Source organism: Xyrauchen texanus, chromosome 34, assembly GCF_025860055.1.
Source record: "Xyrauchen texanus isolate HMW12.3.18 chromosome 34, RBS_HiC_50CHRs, whole genome shotgun sequence".
In the NCBI taxonomy this organism is placed as follows: Eukaryota; Metazoa; Chordata; class Actinopteri; order Cypriniformes; family Catostomidae; genus Xyrauchen; species Xyrauchen texanus.
In genome coordinates, this window is record NC_068309.1 from 33,497,201 (window position 1) to 33,521,479 (window position 24,279).

The following is a 24,279-nucleotide window of genomic DNA, read 5'->3' on the forward strand; positions in this document are numbered from 1 at the left end:
GTAAAGATGCCTGGTCGAGGGGGCTCTGGCTTGGTTGATAGTATCTATGACGGTCAGTGGTAGGCCGGCTAGATCTTCCGCATCCCGTCCAGGGGCCAGACGTGGAGGTTTCAGGGTGCGGGTGCCAGAGTGTGCCCCGTCCCTGAGAAAGAAGGTCCTTCCTCAGGGGAATTCGCCAGGCAGGGGCTGTCGCGAGGAGCGTGAGGTCCGAGAACCAAGTTCGGGTGGGCCAGTAGGGGGCCACCAGAATGACTTGCTTCTCGTCCTCCCTTACCTTGCATAGCACCTGTGCAAGAAGGCTCACTGGGGGAAATGCGTACTTGCGCAGCCCCACGGGCCAGCTGTGTGCCAACGCCTCTGCCCCGAGGGAAGCCTCTGTCGGGGCATACCAGATCGGGCAGTGGGATGTTTCTTGGGAGGCAAACAGGTCTACCTGGGCCTTGCCGAACCAGTCCCAGATCAGCTGGACCGACTGGGGGTGGAGCCTCCACTCTCTGTTGGGCAAGCTTTGTTTTGACAGCGTGTCCGCTATCACATTGAGTTTGCTGGGGATGTGAGTGGCGCGCAGTGACTTGAGTCGCTGCTGACTCCAAAGGAGGAGACGACAGGCGAGCTGTGACATGTGGAGGGAGCGTACTCAGCCTTGGCGATTTATATAGGCTACCACTGTGGTGCAGTCTGTCCTGACTAGGACGTGTTTGTCTCGAATTAACGGGAGAAACTTCCTCAGGGCAAAGAAAACAGCCAGCAGCTCTAGGCAGTTGATGTGCCAACGCAGCGGGGCCCGGTTCCAACGGCCTGCGGCTGCGTGCCTGTTGCACACGGCACCCCAACACAATTTGGAGGCGTCGGTTGTGACCAGAACGCGTCGGGACACCTGCTGCAAGGGTACCCCTGCCCGTAGAAAGCAGAGGTCTGTCCAGGGTTTGAGGGTTTGGCGGTAGGCGGTGGTAACTTTCACATTGTGCGTGCCGCGGCGCCATGCTCGTCTCGGGACTCGAGTCTGGAGCCAGTGCTGAAGTGGTCTCATATGCATCAACCCCAGCGGTGCGGCCGCCGAGGAGGATGCCATATGCCCCAGGAGCTGTTGGAATCGTTTTAGATGGACCACGGTACCTGGCTTGAGGGAAGCGAGGCATTTCAGCACAGATGCTCTGGACTGGGGTGAGCTTACTCTTTTCCCAGTTGACCTGAAGCCCCAAACGGCTGAGGTGCCTGAGCACCTGGTCTCTGTGCGCTCATAGTAACTCTCACGAGGGGGCCAGGATGAGCCAGTCGTCGAGGTAATTGAGTATGCATATGCCGGCTTCTCGGAGCGGGGCAAGAGCTGCCTCTGCGACTTTCGTGAAGACGCGAGGGGACAGAGACAGGCCGAAGGGGAGGACTTTGTACTGATACGCCTGGCCATCGAGGGCGAATCGAGACGTGAAAGTACGCGTCCTTCAGGTCTACCGCTGCGAACCAATCTAGATGCCGGATGCCAGATAGAATTTGTTTCTGGGTGAGCATTTTGAATGGGAGTTTGGACAGGGTCCGATTGAAAACTCGTAGGTCCAAGATCGGTCGTAAGCCGCCGCCTTTCTTGGGTACAACAAAGGGCTGTAGAAACCCTTCTTCGTTTCGGTTGGAGGGACAGGCTCTATCGCGTCCTTGATTAGAAGGGAGGCGATTTCTTCGCGCAGGGAATGGGCATGTTCGCCGTGTACTGCGGCAAAATGAACGCCCATGAAGGGGGCGGAGACCTGGCAAACTGAATTGCGTAACCGAGTCGAATGGTCCGGTGCAGCCAGCGTGACGGGCTGGCAGTGAAAGCCACGCCTCTAAGCTCCGTGCTAGGGGCACCAAGGGGACGAGTATTTTGGACGTACCCGGCGGGGCTTCGCAGCAGTGCGGAACAGGTAATGCGGCGTCTGTGTAATCATGAACAGAATCGATTTGCTGAAAACACTTATGCCTGAAGAGGAATTAATTAAACATACTCACAGAAATGTTTCATGATTTGTGCGGAGGAACAAGAGGAGATCCTCAAGGACTGTTAACTTTTTTGTGATCCACAAAACTTGAGGTCTGCAAAAGGGCACCACATAAAAAGATTTACTTAAACGAGTCCCTTTTCCTGTTGCAGTGTTTCTTCAACTTTGGGCACTTTTAGCACTGTGGATGTCTAGAAGGAAAGTCTCGTTAAAAACTTTTTCACACATATTATTTGTCTACTAACAATTTCCAACGGTGTACATTCAGTGAGCACTTTATTTAAGAACACTTTTACACCTACTTATTCATGCAATTATCTAACCAGCCATTCGTTTGCAGCAGTGCAATGCATAAAATCATTCAGATGTGGGTCAGCAGCTTCAGTTAATGTTCCCATCAACCATCAAAATGGGGTAAAAATTTGTTCTGTACAAAACAATTGTAGTGAGCAGAATATCATCTCAGAATGCACAACACTTCGAACCTTGACAAGAAGGGGCTACAACACTACATTGGGCACTTTATTATGACCATAGTGTCAGAGAGTGTATGTACATGCATCAGGAGAGTCATCCACAAAAATTTGATAGTGGAACACTGATAGTATACTGTAGAAAGTTTGGGTCTGGGACTTTATTTATGAAAGTATCAAAAATACATGATAAAGGCCTTGCAAAATGTTTCCAAGTCAGTTTTAATGAAAGCATTATATAAAAATATTTTTAATAAAAATCAACGCCAGTATTTTCAGTGTTGGCTGTTCAATCCCCGGCCCACATGACTACACATGTCGAAGTTGCTCCCAATGGCAGGCTAGCACCTTGCATGGCAGCTCTGCTGTCATTGGTGTATGAGTGTGAGTGTGAATGTGTGTGTGAATGAGTGAATGGGACACAGTGTAAAGTGCTTTGGTAACCTCTGAGGTTAATAAAAGGTGCTATATAAGTGCAGACCATTGACCAAGGCAAAACAGTTAGTTTCCTTTAAAACTTTGCTATAAGCACTGTTCTTAAAACTGCTAAATGATCCATCAGAGATGTACTGGGACCAAAAATCTGCCCAGAACATGGCAATGGTGAAACCAAATAGAAATATTAGCTAATAATTCTGCCTACTAAAAATAGAGAATTATGTTAGATACATATGTTGCTTACATACTATTATTCATTTAAAATATTTGGAATGAAAATCCAGCCGTCTGGGCATAACAATTTGGCTCTTGTCAAAGTCGTTCAGGTCTTTACTCCTGCCCATTTTCCTGCTTTCAACACATTGACTAAGAGAACTGATTGTTCGCGGTCATGATGTTTTGGCTCATCAGTTTATTTGAATATTTTATATTCCTTGTTAGTGTTGTGAATTATAATGGCAGATTCCCAATGAGTAAGTGTTCCTATTGTTCACAAATATTGCCTTGCTGGTTTATATGCTGTTATGTCTTTATATGTTGTTGTTTCTCTCTTTCATCTTCTACTTATTCTAATTTATTTTCCATTATTTGGTCTGCTAAACATTTAAAAAGCTAATTTCACATTTGCACAACGAGTGGCCAGGTTTTTGTATGGCTGGTGGTCATGTTGATTTATAATTGAAGCCGGCCCAACAAGAGACCTAAAAACAAAAACAAGCCGCTACTTTTCTCATTTACCAGATGATCATTTTTGAGCAGAAGAACATTTATTCTGTACATTAAACAAATGCTTGAGATGCAGGGTTTTGTGCAGTGATATTTAAATGTGGATCAGCAAACACTTTACTGAAACATACAATTTATTATTAGACTATTAATCTACTTACAAATGTATTCATATAAATACAGATTTGAATGGAATTGGAATGTAATACAGTGATTTTATATGTCCTTTATTTGAGTTGCTTCTAATTCTTCCCCAAATGTTATGTCGTCTCTTTCTCCCTACCTGAGTTTTAATTGAGTTTAGCCCAGAGACTAAATTTAAGAATTCACTTATATTCTGAAAGTCACTGCTGACCTTTACAGTCTGTACCGTTTCCCATATGCCACACCGACCGTAAATAAGAAGCAATGTCAGCCGCACATTGCAAATATATATTTGAACATGGAATAATGCATTTTTTATCAATTATTATTCATAATGGATGAAGTGGCATTAAACTTGATGTGTTGAGCGCTTGATTAATGGTCTTCCAACAGAATAAAACAATAACTTTTCTCTCTGGCCATCAAAATTTAATTAGCAAAACCCTTACGGCTGTGTGAATCATATTTCTAGCGCTAAGCCTGCCAGCTTTTTAACCTGCTCTCTTGCTTCCCGATACTCATGTGGGCGCACATGTGTCTATGTGTGTGTATGTGTGTTTCAGGTCCCAGAGATAATTGTTTTTCATGCTCCCTTTAAAGTTTGACTTTGTGTATTCAAACATGATAAGTCTTATGTTATGTTTCGCCATTATATACGTTAGACTCAAGGAAGTGAAATCAAATGGTAATTGGAGAGAGCAGCTGACCTATGGGCAGTTGGCTTTTATTAAAGTTGCATTCAAATTGACCTCATTGAGATGCATTTATTCACTCTAATGCCCCCTCATTTTTGCTTCATGAGCTTTGTTTTGTGCTGCAGTATGAATATACAATTGCTATTTTCCAACCCAGCTACTGAAGCTTTAATGGAAATAAAGGCTTTCTCTCGGAAGACAACCTGTCTGACAAAATCTGTGTACGCGTTTGTGTTTATACCATTAAACAACGGTATGATGCTTATGATTTGGTTATCATTACATCGTAGAGCTAAAATCTTTTTGCTTGCATAATATCTTTACCCATCAGGTTGTAAAATCATTTTTCAATCACCAAAGAGATACAGTTTTTTAGTTTTTTTTCTGAAATATATGGAAAGGGATTTTACCAGGATCTATTCGTTTCCAAAGCTTGGTTTGCCCACCTGCATAGAACTCAAGATTTGCTTTGTCTGAACATTAAACTGAAATGAGCTTTTTAAAATTTTTTATCAAAATGAGATTCAATATTAGTAAATCAATTAATGATGTGCAAAACTACACATACTCCATATTTGCTACAAAACTACATATTTTCAAAATGGACTAATTGTTGGGTTGTCTGAACGACTAGTCAGTTAAGTATAGTTTAGACCAAAGTACACTCCAGTTGTCCGCTTTGCTTATCACTCATAGCACATTATGCGTGACGCAAATTTCATCATCAACACAGTTTGTGCAGACTGTCCACATGCTGCCTAGATTTTCTCAACACACGGAGAGTCCTCGTCTGTGCGCATTGTTGGTGCATGCGCCTGTCATTGACTGTATCACAATGCAGTCATAGTGTGCATTTGTCTTTATACTGTGGAAGGCTTTGTTTGGAAAATGTCAATAAAGCATTATATTGTTACATATTGTTTTGTTTTCTTTCCTAAGAAGGAAATAAATCCATTTTCACAGGAAAAGTTGTATATTTAGAGTCAAATTTCAGCACTCTCAAAATGTGCGATTTAACACGATTAGCTACGAATAGAGATGCAACTAAATAGAGAGTTTGAACTGCTAACAGTGTATCATGCTTTAGCATTTGCACAGTAACTAAATGACAGTAGACACTATTAGAGCTAAATAAAATCTAGATAACCTTGCTAATCAATCTCACTAAATGAGGTTGACTTGCTGACCATCCTGAGGGGTTTAATTGGAAATTTGGAGGTGTGGGAATCCCCTAAGTCCCTCTCTTGTAATGAATGTTGTGTCCAAACTGATCACACTCTGAATTTGGCAACAGTAGGTAAAAAATTCCCCTATTGAAATCAGTCTGTGCTTTCCAAAACTAAAACCACTGCCCCCAGTGGCCAAAGTTGAAAGGTTTTACGACTTTTCCAGGTGAAATGTCCACAGGGTGGCACCAAAAGCGAGTTTTCTTTAGTTGTAAATTATGTAATGCAGTCAACATGAATGCATATTTTATTAACCCTTACCTAACCCACACCACAACTCTAAACCTTCCCATCGGTGGAGTACTTTTAGAGCAAAAATGCAATCTCTGAATCGTGCTCATTATTGCTTAAATGAATGCAATTACATCCTGGTTTCCATTGGACCTCAACATGTGTTTCTGAGGTTGCTTATGCAACCTGCTATTAGTAGCTCCATATTGAAAGGTAGCACGCTTGGATTGGTGCAAAAATGTCTGATGGGAGATCGTGCTTGTCAGTAATTCTGCTCAATGGAGTAGATTTCAGAGTACATAAACCTTCACAAGGATGTATTATCATGTTGTGCTACCCTGGTGTCCACTCCCATAAATAACTATGATAAACCCTTCTGTAGTAATACAATATACATATATGTGGCAGGGAGGAGGGCGTGGCCTGGTTGTGATGCTGCATATCCCTCATGACCTGGCCCAGCCCTCCTCCCTGCCACAATATATTTGTTAGACAATGAGTAAAATAAATGATCAATAAAAAATTAAATACACACATATGCAGCTACTGTACATACAAATAGCATCACAGTGTAGAGAATATACTATGTTAGTCTAGTGGTCCTGGGTTCAAATCCTACCTATATTTAAAATTATAATAATAATAATAATAATAGAGTATGCTCACTAAATGGTGCCGGAATATGTATACAGAAACTTAACAAAACCTGAACTGAAGCATAAACGTACAAGATGGATTGGATTGGCAAACAAACTGCCCACAATGGTGGAATGCCATTCCAGATTTGCTTTCAGTCCTATTTAACCCTTGCCCATCTTTAAAATCTATACTCGCAAATACTGCTTTACCCTAAAGGAAACGTGTTGTTTGGGCCATTTGATAAGTCATTGAATATATTGCTATTAACTATGGCATTTTTCTACCTTGACAAACATGTAAAGATGACACAACAGAATGCAATACAAAAAAAACTTAAATGAATCACACATATTTGTTGTTTTTAAATCCTGCTTTTAAGAATGGCAAAATATAATCAACAGTCTAATCATGGTGTTGCAATGAGCAGCACCCATGTATTTAAAAAATATTTATCATCACCAAACTTCTAACATGGTAGCATCTTCCATTTGCTTTTATTTTGGCTACTGGAAGTCCATTGCAAATTGTTTGCAAATGTTGCTGAACAAATACCTCATCTGCCTTGGTTTGTCTCCTTTAGATGCCTATACCAACAACGAGGTGGTGTACATCTGGACAGCAGATGATGAAAAATCAGTTTCTGTCGCTCCGGATGGTTCTAGACTCAACCAGTATGATCTTTTGGGCCATGACATTGGCAAAGAGACCATCAGAACGAGCACTGGTAATTACTTTCCCTCTTGTGCCAATCAGATTGAAAGTACAACATGTTATTATGTTTACAAAGAAAGATCTAATTGTACCATGCAACATTTAGAAATATATGAATATATGAATGTCATTGTATTAGATAACAAAATAACAAATCAACTTTTTCAATTAACCCTATGAGACCCAAGCATTGATAATGTAAGGTAGTAATGTTGTACGCATTAGAGAGTGACCAGTATGAAGAGTGAAGACCAGGAGTCAAAGTTGAGTTTCAATCAGTTGAGAGAGTTTACTGAAGACAAAGTCCACATTTCCAAAATGAGAAGACAGAAACAGAACATGAGCTCAGGAACTAACCTCGAACTAACAATAAAAAAAACCACTAATAATTATAGGCAAATGCAAATGAATTGACTTCATCTTTACAAGTTTACCGGCTTCTGATATGTTAACCATACAGATATTTACGGAAACTATCCAAACATGGTGAACTGTTGATTATGCAAAATTAGAAACAACACTGATTAGCTGGAACCACAAAATCTCAGTTTGTCAGCAGATAAAGGTCAAAGGTAATCAAAAATCCAACAGGATTCTTTTGGTGCCAGAGGGTGACTGACCAACATCCAATCACCTGACTCCAATCACTCCAACAATTCCTGTAATAAATTTAGATAAAGACTATAGGAGAGATTAAGTAATACAAAGAAAAGAAAGAAAAAGACCGTCTCAAGCATCTTACGAAAATAAACTTTATCTTCTTAAAACCAAATTTCATTGAGACCCAGGCTGAAAGTTTTACTTCTCTGCTAGAACAAAATATACAGATAAGCCAAAGCTTATATGTACACATTTGTAGGGCTTACAGACTCAGAATATTGTTTAGGTAAAAGGGTACTGAAGGTTCATTCTTGACCTAAAACTTAAACACAATAAAACTCATATTTACTTTGATCAAAGATAAGTGGATTAATTACAACTCGCATGTATATTTGTTCTCTGGAAGCTGGGCTAAATGAGTAAGCACTGTTGCTGCATTCCTGACATTGTCAGATCTTAGTTACACCTCAGAGGTCAAAAACATGAATGACTTGTACAATTCATAATTATAACATAACCTGAATAAATGCACATGATTAAAAATGCTATGATTACCTTTTGATTAAAACGATTGCAAGTTAATATATTCAACTCATCAAATAGGCTGAAGAGACAGGGGTAAGAACACCCCTTTATGTTTTTAGGAATCCACAAAATTGCATTCAGTGTTGCAGAATTTCACCACTGTTTTATAGAGTAAGTAGAAGTTCTGAATTCACATCACAATTTAACACAGAAGTATATGAAAAAAAGATTTATTTCAAGCAGTAGGGGTAAATTCATGAACAGTAAGAAATGTGACTATTTAAAACTAATAAGTACAATTTATATTGAAGATATATTTGGTGGTGTAATAAAAATAATTAAAAAAATACTCATATCTACATAATGTACTGTATTACATTTAATATACCAAGAATAAGTCTAAGCAAAGATTTAATGTGGTTACCTGCAGAGGCGACTCCAGATGACAGTGGGAAGGATAGGAGAGAGCTCGGCTGTAGTCACACCCAATCCCCTCCCACGCACGCCTTGTTGAAGGGCAGGGGGACCTCCCCCACCACGGCCAGAGCCGACGGGGACTTGCCTCACATGAAGGGAGGGGGGCCTTCGTAAATGATCCTTCTGCAGGTTCACCTACGGAAATTTTGTTATAGCTTTTACCTTCTTTAAATAGTAAAGTTTGATTGTCTTCTCCACGCTCTGCTAAGGCCCGCGAGTAGCCCCGGTGGGGCCGATCCAAGGACCTCACTAATCCGATCGATAGTAGCGATAGGCGTTGTGTACAAAGAGCAGTGACGTAATCAATCATTCTTTTTAGTTTTTTGTTTTTGGATGACAGAACAGCAAATTAAACAGAAAATCAATTGCAATAGTTTATCTATGATTTACTCAATAGGCTTCATTAAATTATTCAATCTGTAAACATGTTGGGAATTAAGAAAAAAGACTATAGGTCAAATACTTACTTGGAAATTTGCTAAATTTGTCCCAAAAGCATTAGCAATTCTGTCAATTAGCTGTGACCTTTTATGTGAATTTAGCAAGCTGTGACAGTTAATATGGATTTTATTTTTTATGGAACTGGTGTTGTGATACAGCTCTTGTTCTGTGTAGTTTTCACCTATATTTAATGAATATTAGATATTATTTAATTATGAAGTCAAGAACAAGCGTGCAGTCAGTGCTCAGGTGCCTCGCTCTCTTCGAGCCCGGCACAGCGATTCCTCTAAAACAATTCCAGAGGCTCCTGGGGCGTATGACATCCTCAGACGCAGTCGCGCCGCTTGGGTTGATGAATATGAGACCACTCATACTCTGCACATACCCTATGGTAATCACCCCTCCTGCTGGGGGCAGACTTTCAACCCTTAAACAGTCATCTGTTTTCTGCGGACCGGAGTCCAACCAACAGCAGGTGTCCAGACGTGTCGTGGTCACCACAGATGCCTCTCAACAGGTTTGGGGCATCTGCACCCTGACCTCTGGAACCTCCACGTCTGGCCCCTAGATGGGACGCGGAAGATCTGAGTGACCTACCACTTGAAGTCGTAGACACGATCAACCAAGCCAGAGCTCCCTCCACCAGGCAGCTTTACGCCCTGAAGTGGCACTTGTTTGCGAATTGGTGTTCTTCCCGATCTGAAGACCCGCAGAGATGCGCAGTTCGGTCAGTGCTCTCATTCCTGCAAGAGAGGCTGGAGGGGAGGCTGTCCCCCTCTACCTTGAATGTGCATGTAGCCAGTGTAGCGGCACACCACTATGCAGTGGACAGCAAGTCCTTGGGTAAGCACGACTTGATTATCAGGTCCCTTAGAGGCGCTGGATGCTGAATCCTCCCCGGCCAAGCCTGTTCCCCTCCTGGGATCTCTCAGTGGTCCTCTCGGGCCTTCAGGGGCCCCCCTTCATGCCGCTTGACTCAGTTGAGCTCAAGGCCCTTGAAGACAGCCCTCCTGATAGTGCTAGCTTCCATCAAGAGGGTTGGGGACCCGCAAGTTTTCTCTGTCAGCGTCACTTTCCTGGAATTCAGTCCGGCACATACTCAAGTTATCCTGAGACCGCGTCCGGGCTACGTACCTCAAGGTCTGCTGGGCAACACCCAATACCTTTTCGAGACTTTACAATGAGTTGGTCTCATCCCACGTTTTTTCAGGATGCGGAACAGCCGACTGGATGTTCCACTTGCACCCAGCGCCCTTCACCAAGTCGATCCAGTGTGCTTTCTCTCCCAGGTTAGCCACTAAGCGTCGCTTCCTGGATGGTCTTCCTCCCTAGCCTTCTGACCTGTGAATTCAGCTGAGCAATTTGAGAACAGACCCACTACAAGCCACAAGTGTTCCGTACTGGGGTAGGGCTCCACAGGCTTAATTCCCTCTTCAGGCAACTCCCTGTGATGTATTTTCCGCGGTACGGTCCCCTTTTTCCCACGCCTCCCTGACCCCGGTCACCGTGTTTGTAGAGCTCCTCCCTCATAAGGCAGGACCTACCATCGCGCTGCTCCCACATGTGGCTTGACAACCCACATGGTGTATTAGCATATATCAACTCCCCCTAGTCTGGGCAGGATGTGGGTCTTTTTCCCCTGAAAGAATAGGATCGGGAAAGATGCATTTCATAGTTTTAAGATAGCCCCAGCCACAACCACACCCTATGAGAGAGACATAGAGAGAGAAAAGGCCACGGCTGCTGGACTTGCTCCCATATTGGTCATGTAGCACCTGTTCCCCCCTCAGGGGTTCTGGGAACCTAAGGTCTGTATATGACACCTTTTCTGGGGCATTGGGGAGGGTTACGTGTGGCAGACACAGCTGCTTCTAGCACACAGCAGCCTGTTTGCACCTGTGTCCGCAGTTCACATAACATGGGCTAGTCCATGGCTCTTTTGAATGGGACCCCTTGTGTCACTTCATTCAACACAATGTCGAGTTAGTGACAGAAAGGAAACGTCACGGTTACTGTTGTAACCTCTGTTCCCTGAGGGAGGGAACAAGACGTTGTGTCCCTTCTGCCACGACACTAGAAATACCACGGTAAATGGCCGTACCTTATTCTCAGCTCCTCAGTGCAAAATCCTGACTGACAGACGCACGCCAACCCGCTTCCCTTTATACCCGTATGTCTGGGGCGGAACATGCAAATTCTGTCTGCCAATTTCTCACTGCGAGGTTCCCAAGGAAGACACCTTGTGTCACTTCATTCGACACATGTCTCGTTCCCTCCCTCAGGGAACGGAGGTTACAACAGTAACATGACGTTACTTCTGAGAATAGCTCTAGCATCATTTGTTTGCAAATGCTAAGGATACAAATTTATACATTTTTAAGTGTGGCTTAAGTTTCCAAATACTTTGAGGGGTGACTTTACAATTATTTGTAATTTACTTTGCTAATATTAAAAAATATATATATTTTCTGAAATATACAATCTAAATAACTACATATTTAAAAAGTTTTTTTACAGTAGCTTTTTGTAGAACGATCTATATCATTTACACAATCTGCTTCCATAGTCAGGTGTGCTTGTATAATTTTTCACAAATTTCTCTCGATATGAAAGCTTCCAGGATTAGTGAAGTCAGCGGAGGCCCTTTGTATGCTCCTGCTAATTACAAGCATTCATTGAACTTTACGAGGTTCACAATGCTATCACGCAGCACAAAATTAGGTGGTGTTTAGAAGATGTGCTTTAGGGACATTCACCAATAAAGCTGAGGTCTGCTCTTATTCCCAAAATTGATAACGGTGACCGCAATGCTGCATGTATGGTGCTACACAACTTGTAGTGCTGGCGAGAGTGCCTTCGGGTTTCAGATAAGAAGCAGAGACAAGGATGATGAGCCAATATATGCTGACGATTTCCATGCAGTTATTTACTTTTTTCTTCTCTCTCTGATTTTAATTTATACAGTTTTCTGCATCAATCATGCCACCACTTCGCTGCTACCAACTAATCAACAAATATCTATATTTGTTTACTAATTAATCTATTAATCCATTTATATAGACTATCTTTTTTATGCATTTCATTATTATCATTATTATTATTATTAGATTTGTCTGTTAAAATAAATAAAAATAAAACATATGTATCCTGATTTTAAAGTTTTAGCATAAAGTGTAGATATAGGTATTTAAATTGTATTAAGTGTAATTTTGCAAGTGTCTGCATAAGTATATGTGCTTACGATGGTCTTTGTGTTCTACGATTACTCCAGAGCACTTGTAAATCGAATCTATTCAAATTCAAATCTAATTGAATGCGGTTCCTTATTTTAACACAGATTTACTTTAACTTTTTGGTCTGAAACTTCATAACATCCTCCACAGAGGATCTGACAAAGTTAAAATGATTAATTTCATGTATTTATAAATGATGCTATAAAAATAGTAACAAAGAAGGGGTTGCGTGTCAAATTGACCCGGTTCTTAAAATAACTTACGAAAAAGCTGTAATATGCCAGAAAACATACATTTTATAATTGTAATGCTGTCAAAACATAATTAAAATCACACACACACATAAATGCACAAATACATGTTGTACATACACATATTTGAATGAAATTTGGATAATTTACTTTAGATAAAGTTAGTACATTTTACATTTGTAAATTAGTGAAAGGTTTGTTATTGATGATTAACAGTTGTTGCACATGGAAAATGTGCAAATTGTGACTGCTGAACTGCGATTTAACGAGCCTAACCGCTACAATGTTACTTGATTGCCAACTGCACGGAAGAGTGAAGAGATATCCTCAAAGAAATGAAAGCACCTGCCTATTTGTTTGACAGTATTCGAAGGTGCAGATAGAAGCTGGTAAATAAAATAACCTCTCTTGATCTTTGAAACAATTTGTTTACATGCATAAATCTGTAACATTATCCTGTTCACTCACTTTCCCTTTATGAAACCTCTGTTTTTGCAACCTGAATGAATTAATTTTGCTTGCTTCCCACTCGTTTTTTTCTTCTTCCAGTCTTGGCATATGCTTACATATTCCATTTTGTCTGTTTGTAAAGTAATTTATTTAGCCTGCTTTGCAAGCAGCTAGCTTAACGATTGCTTTTTGCCTCAGTTATTGGGGTCATAAGGCCCCTGTGAAGAGGAAAGTACCCAAACAAGTTTGTGTCTTTGCAATACGACAGCGTAAACCGTTGAAAATGAAAGAAAGATGAAATCGACCCCAGGCCCCAGAGTATTAGCAGTACACATTTTCTAAAGCCAGAGAGAGGGAAATCAGTGTTGTAAATGATTTTCCATGCTTTAAACAAAATGTTAAATGATTTTTAAGCACCCATACATTGGAAGCACTGCCATTTGATTTTATCCAGACATGGATTTTGGCTGCTGAAGTGAATTTGATGAGCATAATGAAAATCTCTTTCCGTCATGCCCTCTTACAACTGTATACAAAAGATGCCTTAAGAGAAAACATCCTCTACCCAAGTGCATCAATGCAGTTCCAGCTACGCAAGCTCAATTTCATGCCTAGTTGCATTACAAAATTCATCAGACCACAATTCATAACAAAACGCAAGTACACTCAATGTTGCCACAAGGGGCGCTGTAGCGGATATTAGTCTGAAATATCCACTTCTAGAGTAATTTTTCTCTTTGTAGTCAACTGTTATCATGGTGGAGCAGAATAGTCCTGAGAAGTCAGGTAAATTCAATGTAATAATACTGATTTAATAGAATAATAACACGGTCACTCTATTGCCCCATTGGGTACTGAGCTATGTTTCCACCATGGTAAAGCAAGAATGCACATTAAGCATGTTCAACCGGACACTTCGTTGGCAATGCAGTGGTCAAGCCCTCACATCTCACGAACACGTATTTGTAAAAAGTATGCTTAAGCCTTAAAGGGATAGTTTAAAAAAAACAAAGGACAAAAAAAAAACTAAATCTAATCAATTATTTCTTGAAAATCTACACAGACCATTCCTCTCCTGTGGACATTCATGAGAGCGCACGAGAGCAACAGAATACACCGCCTTGTCCTCGCGAGATGGGCCATTCAAGTTAATTTAGTTTTTTTATCTAACTAAAAACAGGTCTGCCACAGAGATAGTAACCCAGAACACAACATAACTGCACACAAACCGGAGAATAGAACTTACAAAACATGTCTGAAGAGTTTGAAGACAAAGAGGAGATGCATTTCTATCCCCAACCTTATTTGTTTGAACTGGAGTACATGGAAATCAAACAGAGAGAGATGGAAGAGGCCAAAGGCAGCCACAGTTATATCCTGTCATATGTACATTACATATGTGCCCCATCCTGAATGATGAAAAAATTACTTGAAATTCAATCTGAAAAAATATCAGATATAAATATGGATATGTGCTTTGGATCGTGTTTTTTTTTAGATCAGATTTCATGTATATTTTAGCTGTTCAGACTTACAAAAATGGATTTGAGTCGAATACACCCAAAGAAATCTGAACAAAGCCTTATAGGTGGGCGTATGGAAAATTTGTCACCTGAAACCTCGCTGAGTTTTTGTGTATTGAATCAACAGTTTGCAGCCCATGCTGTCGTGATCCGAGTCTATACACTTGATCTGCGATTCTAATTGCAACAGTGCCCTCTAAACCTTTTATCCCTAACACCCACAACTCTGCCTTTAGTTTCTACTCCCCCATAGATGTGTGCTCCGTTCATATTACCAGTACAGAAGATTGCCAATCACATTGCAACCAGCAACTGCTATGAAATCGAATGGCACGGAGTAGAATGGCACCATACAAACCTTCTCACCCCTAGTTGCCATTACACATAAAGTCATTTTTTAATTGCTTGCAATAAACACGAAATACTACATTAGTTAAAGTCACATGAAAAAGACAATTTTCAGTGGCAGTGATTGTTTAGAGGCACTATTAAGATTCAAAACAGTCCCCAGGTGCACGTTAGTTGTGTTGAATGGGTTTCGCCTTGACTCGTCTCTGGATGAGACACCTTTTTTACAGTTTCTCCCTCAGATAAAATGGAATAGACAAATGTGCCTGTGTTTTTAAAGCATCAGAAGCATCTGTTTGTTCCTCATTTTGTCATTTTAATTGTCCTCTACTTTTCCTTCTAGTGCAGGGAGAGAATAATAACTCAGTTGACAAATTTCTCCCACATAGCAATTACATTTCAATTACAAACACAAATTGAAGTGTGTTTTTTGCAGCACCAAACAAAATAGCCAAATTAGCTAGATTTGTACATTTTTGAAAGAAAACGCCGTTTATGCAAAACAAGCCAACGTATTGCTATGATGCTGGTGGTTGCTAGGACATTACTATGTGGTTTTTAGGGTGTTCTGGTTGGTTGATCACTGGCATGGCTCCAGTCCCTCCCTAAATGAAACTGCGATTTAACCATTTTATGGTTCACCATGCAAAAATAATATGTAAATTGAGTAGTAATAGTACACCTACTGCATAAATTTGAGGCATCATTTAAGTTCAATGCACGGTGCGAGATGAGTTACGGTCCAAATTTGTGAAAATCCCTAACCATAAGATTGAGCAATAGTAAGAAAGCACAACAGTCTGGTCCCAGAAGTTAAAATCCTTTTATATTTAATAGATTTTTACCTGCAAGTTTTCTGATCTTGAGATCCAAGGTTGTTAATCTTGAATATGCTTCTGTTAAGGCCACCAGTCTTATTTCAACTATATTTCAAATATATTTTTGAAAAAGTAACCACCAATCAGAGAACCACAGGCAGCAAACAGTGGCAAAATAGCTCTGCAGCGGCCGCTCACTTTCATTACGTCGATTACGTCATTCACAATGATTGATTGTAGTTCATTCCCACATGAAAGACGTGGAGTTTACACTCTTGTACCTTTGTCTTTTTTTTTACATTTTCAAATAATATTTGCTTCAAATCAAAGTTTATAATGTTTTTATTCACCTCAGAGCTGGTTGGTTTGGTTCATGTTTAGACCTCATTTATAAACCAAGCTCCTTGTTATGTTATCAGTGGAGGACCAAAAACTCTGTCTTAGAATCATTCAACTGAAGAAAATTACCCACCCTCAGTTGAACAGTGATTGAGAGGGAGTGCTACCACATGATTTTTACAGAAGATAAAGCTGGGTGTCATCTGCATAACAATGGTAGGATATCTGATATTTTAGAAAAATAGTGGCTAATGGTAGCATATACAAAGAAAACAAAACAGGGCCGATAACAGAACCTTGCGGCACCCCTCAAATGATGTCATCTGATGAAGAGGAGAAATTTCCAATGTCTACTGAGAAAGTTTTCCCCTTGAGATAGGATGAGAACAAATTTAATGTAGATCCCCTCATACCAACCCACTGCTCAAGGTGTTTCAACAGAATTAAATGATCAGTTGTGTCAAATGCTGCAATTAGATCCAAAAGAACTAAAATAAAAACATTCCCAGAGTCAGCAAATAGCAACAGATCATTCTGTGCTATATTGTACGCTAAATCGAGACTGGTACCTAACAAAATATAATTCTCCTTCAAAAAAGAAGAATGTTGATAGAAAACAACTTTCTCCAGTACCTTGGAGAGAAAAGGAAGTTTAGAAATAGGATGATAATTGGCTAAAATAAATATATCAAGGTTGGCCTTTTTAAGCAAGGGCTGCACCACTGCATGTTTAAAACAGGACAGAACAGTGTCATTAGTAAGACAACTGTTTATTATTGACTGAATACAGGGTCCAACAATGTCCAACACTTGCTGGCTTCATATGCTGGATTATGTCCACTAGGTAAGGGAGGGACACAGGCTCAAAATTATTTAAACCATCCGGGTTACAATAATTATCAGAAGGGTCATTTCTAGAATGCAATATGCTAGATCTAATATTATAGATGTTACTGATAAAAAACTCTAAACAATTATCACAAACTTTGGGAGTTGCATCAGGGAATGTGGTGATAATAAGGTTTAGTGTTTTATTAATAGTGCTAAATAAGATTATTGGTCTATCGGCATTATTAGAAATAAGGTCAGAGAAATATTTTGTTCTAGCAGCCTTAACAGAATGCTGATAGGTAGCCGTACAATCTCTCAGGATTCCTGCATTTTTGTCTTAAAACACGAGTGTTTTTGATAGAATCCAGAATATTACCACAAATATGATTAAAATGGGAAACCATCGCTTCTGAGACCAAACTAGAGGAGAGAGACTCAAAATAACTAGTAAGTTGGGAAGAGATAAATGCATCAGTAAACTGCATAGGTGTAGCTGAATTAAAGAGTGAATTCAATGGCTGGATGACCTTGGATTCACTGGATAGGACAGAGAGGTGTTAAAAGTAATTGGCTTGTGATCAGACAAACAGAGATCTTCAATCTTATAGAGGAAATGCAAAAGACAGAATCAAATCAAGTGTATGGCCTTGCATATGTGTAGCGTCCATGACAGACTGAGTAAGAGTAAAAGAATCTACAAATTGTAAAAAATCTGAAATTAATGGCTTATCAGGGCAGCAAACATGAATAGTAATGTCACCAAGAACTAAAAGTCTATCAACATTTGGCACAACTGAAGATGAGAAATCTAAGAAAAACCATATTATTATTTGGAGGTCTATAAATGAGACCCCCTGGAAACAGGATTACTTAAATCTACCTTAAACAACTGCACCTCAAAACTAGTAAATCTCTCTACAGATAAAGATCAACATTTAAAATCATTTGTTTAAATTGTTGCCACCCCACCCCCACCCACAATTTGTCCACGGAGAACTAAAAAAGTAACAGTCACTGGGGAATAAGAGGGTCTAGTTCACCAACATTAAGCCACGTCTCATGAAATATGAAGAAGTCATTCATTATAAAAGTTTGGTTGGATATTAATTAATTCATGCCATCTTTAACGTGATAGAGTACATAGATTTACACTGCATTGTATGATTGTGTGGTTGAGTCTTTGGTAGTGATAAAAAATCCAATACCCTCAGGTTACTGAAATTCACTCCTCTCATGAGTACGTGCAGTCTTTTTCATATAGAGCTGAATGCCAGATTTGATGACTCCGGAAAAATGGGAACAAGCCAGGAATGCCTTGGGTGTAATGAACATTAAGAAGAGGGCCAACCATTTAGGCGGCTTGAACTAAAATGCTCTTTAGTCAAGAGTCTCTGAGTTGCAGAGAAAGTGCTAAAACGCTTCCTCAGTCGGACTAAAACTATACCCCGCTTCCCATTTTGTATATAGTGTTTCTTACTGTGAAAGGCACAGTCCAGTACACAACAGACAAAATACACGGTGATGTTGGGTGCTTCAACCAGCTTCAACAGGCCAAAGCTAATCTTCGTCACATTTCACTTTTTCCCAGTTTGTTTACACAAACATCGCCGGAAATGCATCAAATGATACCTTCCAAACAGCACAACAGCAGACAACGCAGCTCAATGAAACATGATGGGGGGATCTTTTTAGAGTTATAACTTGACATTGCATCTTTTAAAAGCGTTGTAGGAGGTATGATAATGGTCAAAGCCATTTGTCTAATGCATGTTTATGTAGACATGGTGTTAGATGGAGTGCGTACTCCAGGTAGTGAATGATGTTTTGCCCCAAGTGAAGGAGTTCAAGTACCTCGGGGTCTTGTTCACGAGTGAGGGGACAATGGAGTGGGAGGTTGGCCGGAGAATCGGGGCAGCGGGGGCGGTATTGCATTCGCTCTATCGCACCGTTGTCACGAAAAGAGAGCTGAGCCAAAAGGCAAAGCTCTCGATCTACCGGTCAATTTTTGTTCCTACCCTCACCTATAGTCATGAAGGTTGGGTCATGACCGAAAGAACTAGGTCGCGAGTACAAGTGGCTGAAATGGGCTTCCTCAGAAGGGTGGCGGGCTTCTCCCTTAGAGATAGGGTGAGGAGCTCAGTCATCTGCGAGGAGCTCGGAGTAGAGCCGCTGCTCCTTTACGTTGAAAGGAGTCAGTTGAGGTGGTTTGGGCTTCTGGTAAGGATGCCCCTGGCCGCCTCCCTAGGGAGGTGTTTCAGGCACGTCCAGCTGGGAGGAGGCCTCGGGGAAGACCCAGGACTAGGTGGAGAGATTACATCTCCACACTGGCCTGAAAACACCTCGGGGTCCCCCAGTCAGAGCTGGTTAATGTGGCTTGGGATAGGGAAGTTTGGGGCCCCCTGCTGGAGCAGCTGCCCCCGCGACCCGATTTCGGATAAACGGTTGAAGATGGATGGATGGATGTTTATGTAGAAAAACATTTAAATCCAGGCAGACATATGAAGGTGTCCTGTGTAAGTCCACTTAGGATGAATCTCCCATGACAGGCCCATCTCTCCCCACTTCATCTGTGTGACTGACTAAGCACCAGTGGACGGAGCCAAGGGTTCAATGACGAAGATTTTTGATCCTTGTGACTTCACAAGTTCCACAAATTCCAAATTTCTGCAGCTTGGTTTAAATAAATGCTCTTTTTTCTATTGAGGACATTTTCAGTCCTGAAATGTACAGTATGTTTTTATAGTACAATGACCTCTTACGTGTCAAAAGATCAAGGACATTTTTTCATGATCCTTTTAATTTCCTTTTAGATTCTGGTTCAGAACAAATGTGCCTTTTTGTATCTTCATTTTTAAGGCTTTATGTGGGTCCAAATGAAAGCCAAATATGGGTCACATTGTATAAAGCTAGTTTTTCTTGTCCAGCAAAACGGGTCTGAAGTAAAAATAATGTTGAAACAAGAAATGTACCTTTAATTATTCACATAAAAACAATAATAATAAATCCTGTTTTTTGAGAGTCCAAAAATACACTTTTAATTAGCAATGTATCTGCTGCCTGTCTAAGGTTGTTTCTGTTGTTGTTTAATTTTTTTTTACCTGTGGTTTTGCTCCAAAATCATAGGTGAAAACTGTAGTTCACCCTCTACAAAATAATGGATTACTCAGTAAATATTGATCCATGGCATTTAATATTTTGACTTTTCATTTATGTTTATCTTTCTTCAGAAAGAGTATTAACAAAATAAAAAAAATGTCAGTCTGCAAAGTTTCAGAAATTTGGTTGATTTGACATAGAATAACCAAACTAGGATAAGAGAACATTTATAACAAATTATACACTTCACCTTAGGGGTAAAAAAAATTACAAACTTTAAACAGCATTGACTGTTCTGAATGAGTCATTTCCCTTATTTTGGTTGGTAATGTTTTTACCACTAAATTGCAGTAAATTGGCTGTCCAACCTCAAAATGTATAGGGATAGTTTACCCAAAAATTAAAACATCTGTCATTTACTCACCCTCACCTTGCATGTATTTCCAAACACGTATGACTGACTTACTTCCTTGGAACACAAGAGGAGATGTTAGGCTTTATGTTTGTTCAGGCACATTCTAAAATGATCATGGTTTAGGGTAAGTGATGAAGTTGAGTAAATTTATGACAGAATTTTATTTTTTGGTTGAACTACCCCTGTAATGGCATATTCACAGTCCCTTGTGCTCCATCAGACATTCAAAGGGAACTGAATATTAGACCAATTGTCTGTCAGATCCTTCCTGCTGCTAAGACAAGAACATCCAATCTCTCTCAACCTATCCATGCTGGGAAAACACTGGAGCCTGTACACATTGGTGCTATGATATACAAGAAGCAATCAAGACAACCTCTCTCACCAACACAGCACCACCTTCCTATAATCTAGATCTCAGCACATCCTAGGTGCCCTATACTTGCATGATCATCTGTAAATAACATTCTTAATATTTTAGTCAGTATGTTGTGTGAACGCAGAACTAGACTCATCAATAATTCATATCTCTCTCCCTCTTCTGCCCTCTCTCTTCTTTTTCTCATTTCCCGTACAGGGGAATATGTGGTGATGACAACATATTTTCATTTGAAAAGGAAAATTGGCTATTTTGTGATCCAGACGTATCTGCCCTGCATAATGACCGTCATCCTCTCTCAGGTCTCCTTCTGGCTGAACCGAGAGTCCGTGCCGGCACGCACTGTCTTTGGTGAGCTTTTCTTCCCTATTGTTTCTTAACACGCTGATGCACTGTGCAAGTAATCCAGCAAATAACACATCCAACACAGAGCTGCTGTTTAAATTATGAGGCTACATGAAAACATGCTGCATGAGAATGATTTTGGTTTTTTTCCCACCTTTTCTTGTATACGGCATCATGAAACGACAGGAAGCATTCAGTAAATGAGAGCGCCAGGAACAGTATTAAAAGTTTGTATTGTGTATGAACGTTCACAGAGCATCACAGGGGTGTGGTCCCAGAGTGGTCCTGCAGCCAGACAGTGATGGATTCTGTTTTGAAAGTGTGCAGGTATCACAGGATTGCCCTGTAATTGCTTCAGCCATCACACTACCACCTAATTAATTACAGATTAGATTAACCCAAACCACGAGTGAAATGAAGTCTGAGAGAGTGATGTTGGCGTGCCTCTCTGGGGATGGGGTGGGTACAGATAAACCCAAAAGCATCACAACTGCATCTCCCTCGACAGGCTATTCGAATCAGGTCTTTAAGCCAGCTGGAGTTAAGAGATTATTGCTTATTGAGCTCACATCAACGTTGGCATGGTATCTGGCTTCATCTGCAGGTTTTCTTTTTATCAAGGGCCGTAGCATCAGGTGCAAAGCAGAGCTTCTTCTGCCTGCGTTACTGTGGAAGAATTCACTATAACTGATGATAAGATTTCTTCAATCAGATACAGAATAAAATGAAAATGTGATGCTTAAAGGGATAGTTCACCTAAAAATGGAAATCTGTAGAACAGAAGTTATCCTAACATTTCCTTTTTGTGATTCACAGAAGAAAGAATGTCACATGATTTGGAACAACATAAGGGTGTGTAAATGATTATAGCATTTTCATTTTTGTTTTTGTTTTTATTTTTAACAGCAGATGATAAAGTGTAGTAAGGAAGGTAATTCAGGCTGAAAGCTTAAATGCAGAGATGTTTCTAATTCCCTACTTTCTAATTAGAGAGTACAAGTTCTAATTAGAAAGCCTTTTTATTTGTAATTATTATTATTAGGACTGCAAATGAGTTTAACATTTTATAAAAATTGTGTTTCCCAAGCTGGGATAGGCTCCAGCACTCTCTGCAGATCTACATAGTTTAAGTGGGTACAGAGGATGGATGGATGGGTGGATTTGTGGGTGAAAGGATGGATGGATGGGTGTGTGTATGTATGAATGGATGGATGGATGGATGGGTGGGTGGATGGTTAAATGTGTGGGTGGATGAATCGGTGGGTGTATGTATGGATGGATGGATGGATGGGTGGGTGGATGGTTAAATGTGTGGGTGGATGAATCGGTGGGTGTATGTATGTATGGATGGATGGGTGGGTGGATGGATGGATGGATGGATGGATGGATGGATGGATAGTTAAATGTGTGGGTGGATGAATCGGTGGGTGTATGTATGGATGGGTGGGTGGGTGAGTGGATGGATGGATGGGGGTGGATGGTTGGGTGTATGTATGAATGGAAGGATGGATGTATATATGGATGGATGGCTGGATGGGTGGTTGGGTGGATGAATCAGTGGGTGTATGTATGGATGGATTGGTGGATGGATGGATGGATGGATGGATGGATGAATATATTGGGTGGATGTATGGCTAGGATGGATGGATTGATGGGTGGGCAAGTGGGTGGATGCATGTATGTATGTATGTATGTATGGCTGGATGGATTGGTGGGTGGTTGGATGGATGGATGGATGGATGGATGGATGGATGGATGGATGGATGGATGGATGGATGGATGGATGGATGGGTGGGTGGGTGGGTGGGTGGATCGATGGATCCCACTCCTGGTCCTGGAATACCCCAGGACTGCACATTTTGGATGTCTCCCTTATCTAACGAACCCAATTCAGGTCATGGACAACATAACTTGGATCTTGCCTCTTGGAACAGTTAACAAGGACAACTGTTTGAATGTAGGTCAGTGGAGGAGATGCCTCATAGCACCGCATAAACTGTATTCTAAACTTGCTTTATTGTGGAAACAGTTCATCATATAATAAATTGACTGCCTGCATGCTAATCTTCAATATGTTTGCCATCATGTATTTATTTGTGGATAACTTTATTTGGCGTATGTTACCAAAAAATAAAGAAAAATTATGTTTTAAAAATACTTTTAAATAGATTTACTGTTCTAACTATTGTAAAACATTATTATTTTTAGTTATTGTTTATATAAAATATATGGATAGAACTAACTATGCGTGATTGGTGCTCTAAGATTTACTTAAGTGATAATATACAGTCAGCTAGTTGTAAACCCAAAATAAGCCCCGACAGGGTGATCAGGACCCCAACGTGATTCAAAGGGATCTTGTATCTCCATGAAGGGATTTATTTTTCGATAGCAATTTTTTTGCGTTGAAATTACCTAAATTAAAAAGGAAGGTTATAATGATATACTGTAATGTGTATGCTTCTCCCTAAAAGATATCACTGAAACAAATGTGCGGTCAGAGTGAAAAACTGCACGCGAGAGTTTCAAACTTCTCCCGGCTGATACACTGTCTCGCGCGGAGACGAAGAATCGTTAGTTGCAGCCCTACTTATGAGTGGTAATCTCATTAATTAATCACTAATTTGATTAAATGATTTACCCAATTGACAGCCCTAATTTCTGGCTCTATTAGGGCACAAATAGAGCCAGTGTAATTTTCAGATATTTGGGTAAACATTAATTAGTGAATGATGAATGAAATTGATATGATAATGTTGAACAAATCTGAACAAATGAGACACATGGGACAAACACTTTTAGCAGGCTAAATATCAGCATACACTGATGAGCCAAAAAATTATGACCACTCACAGATAAAGTGAATAACGTTGGATGGTCAGAGTGCCCATGCTGACCCCTGTCCACCATCGACAGCATCTACAATGGGCACACAAGCATTGGAACTGGACC

The 24,279-nt window shown here is 40.5% G+C and overlaps 1 protein-coding gene across 2 annotated transcripts in view; it reads left to right on the forward strand.

Moving 5' to 3' along the window:
• Positions 1-24,279, forward strand: part of LOC127628137 (gamma-aminobutyric acid receptor subunit alpha-3-like) — a 305,412-nt gene that overhangs the window by 225,302 nt on the left and 55,831 nt on the right. Inside the window, exons 7-8 of one of the 2 annotated variants that reach the window (XM_052104840.1) lie at positions 7,126-7,269; positions 21,181-21,333. In XM_052104840.1, coding sequence (XP_051960800.1) covers positions 7,126-7,269; positions 21,181-21,333 — 297 coding nt within the window. The remainder of the gene's footprint in view (positions 1-7,125; positions 7,270-21,180; positions 21,334-24,279) is intronic. The other variant, XM_052104841.1, reaches the window with a different exon arrangement.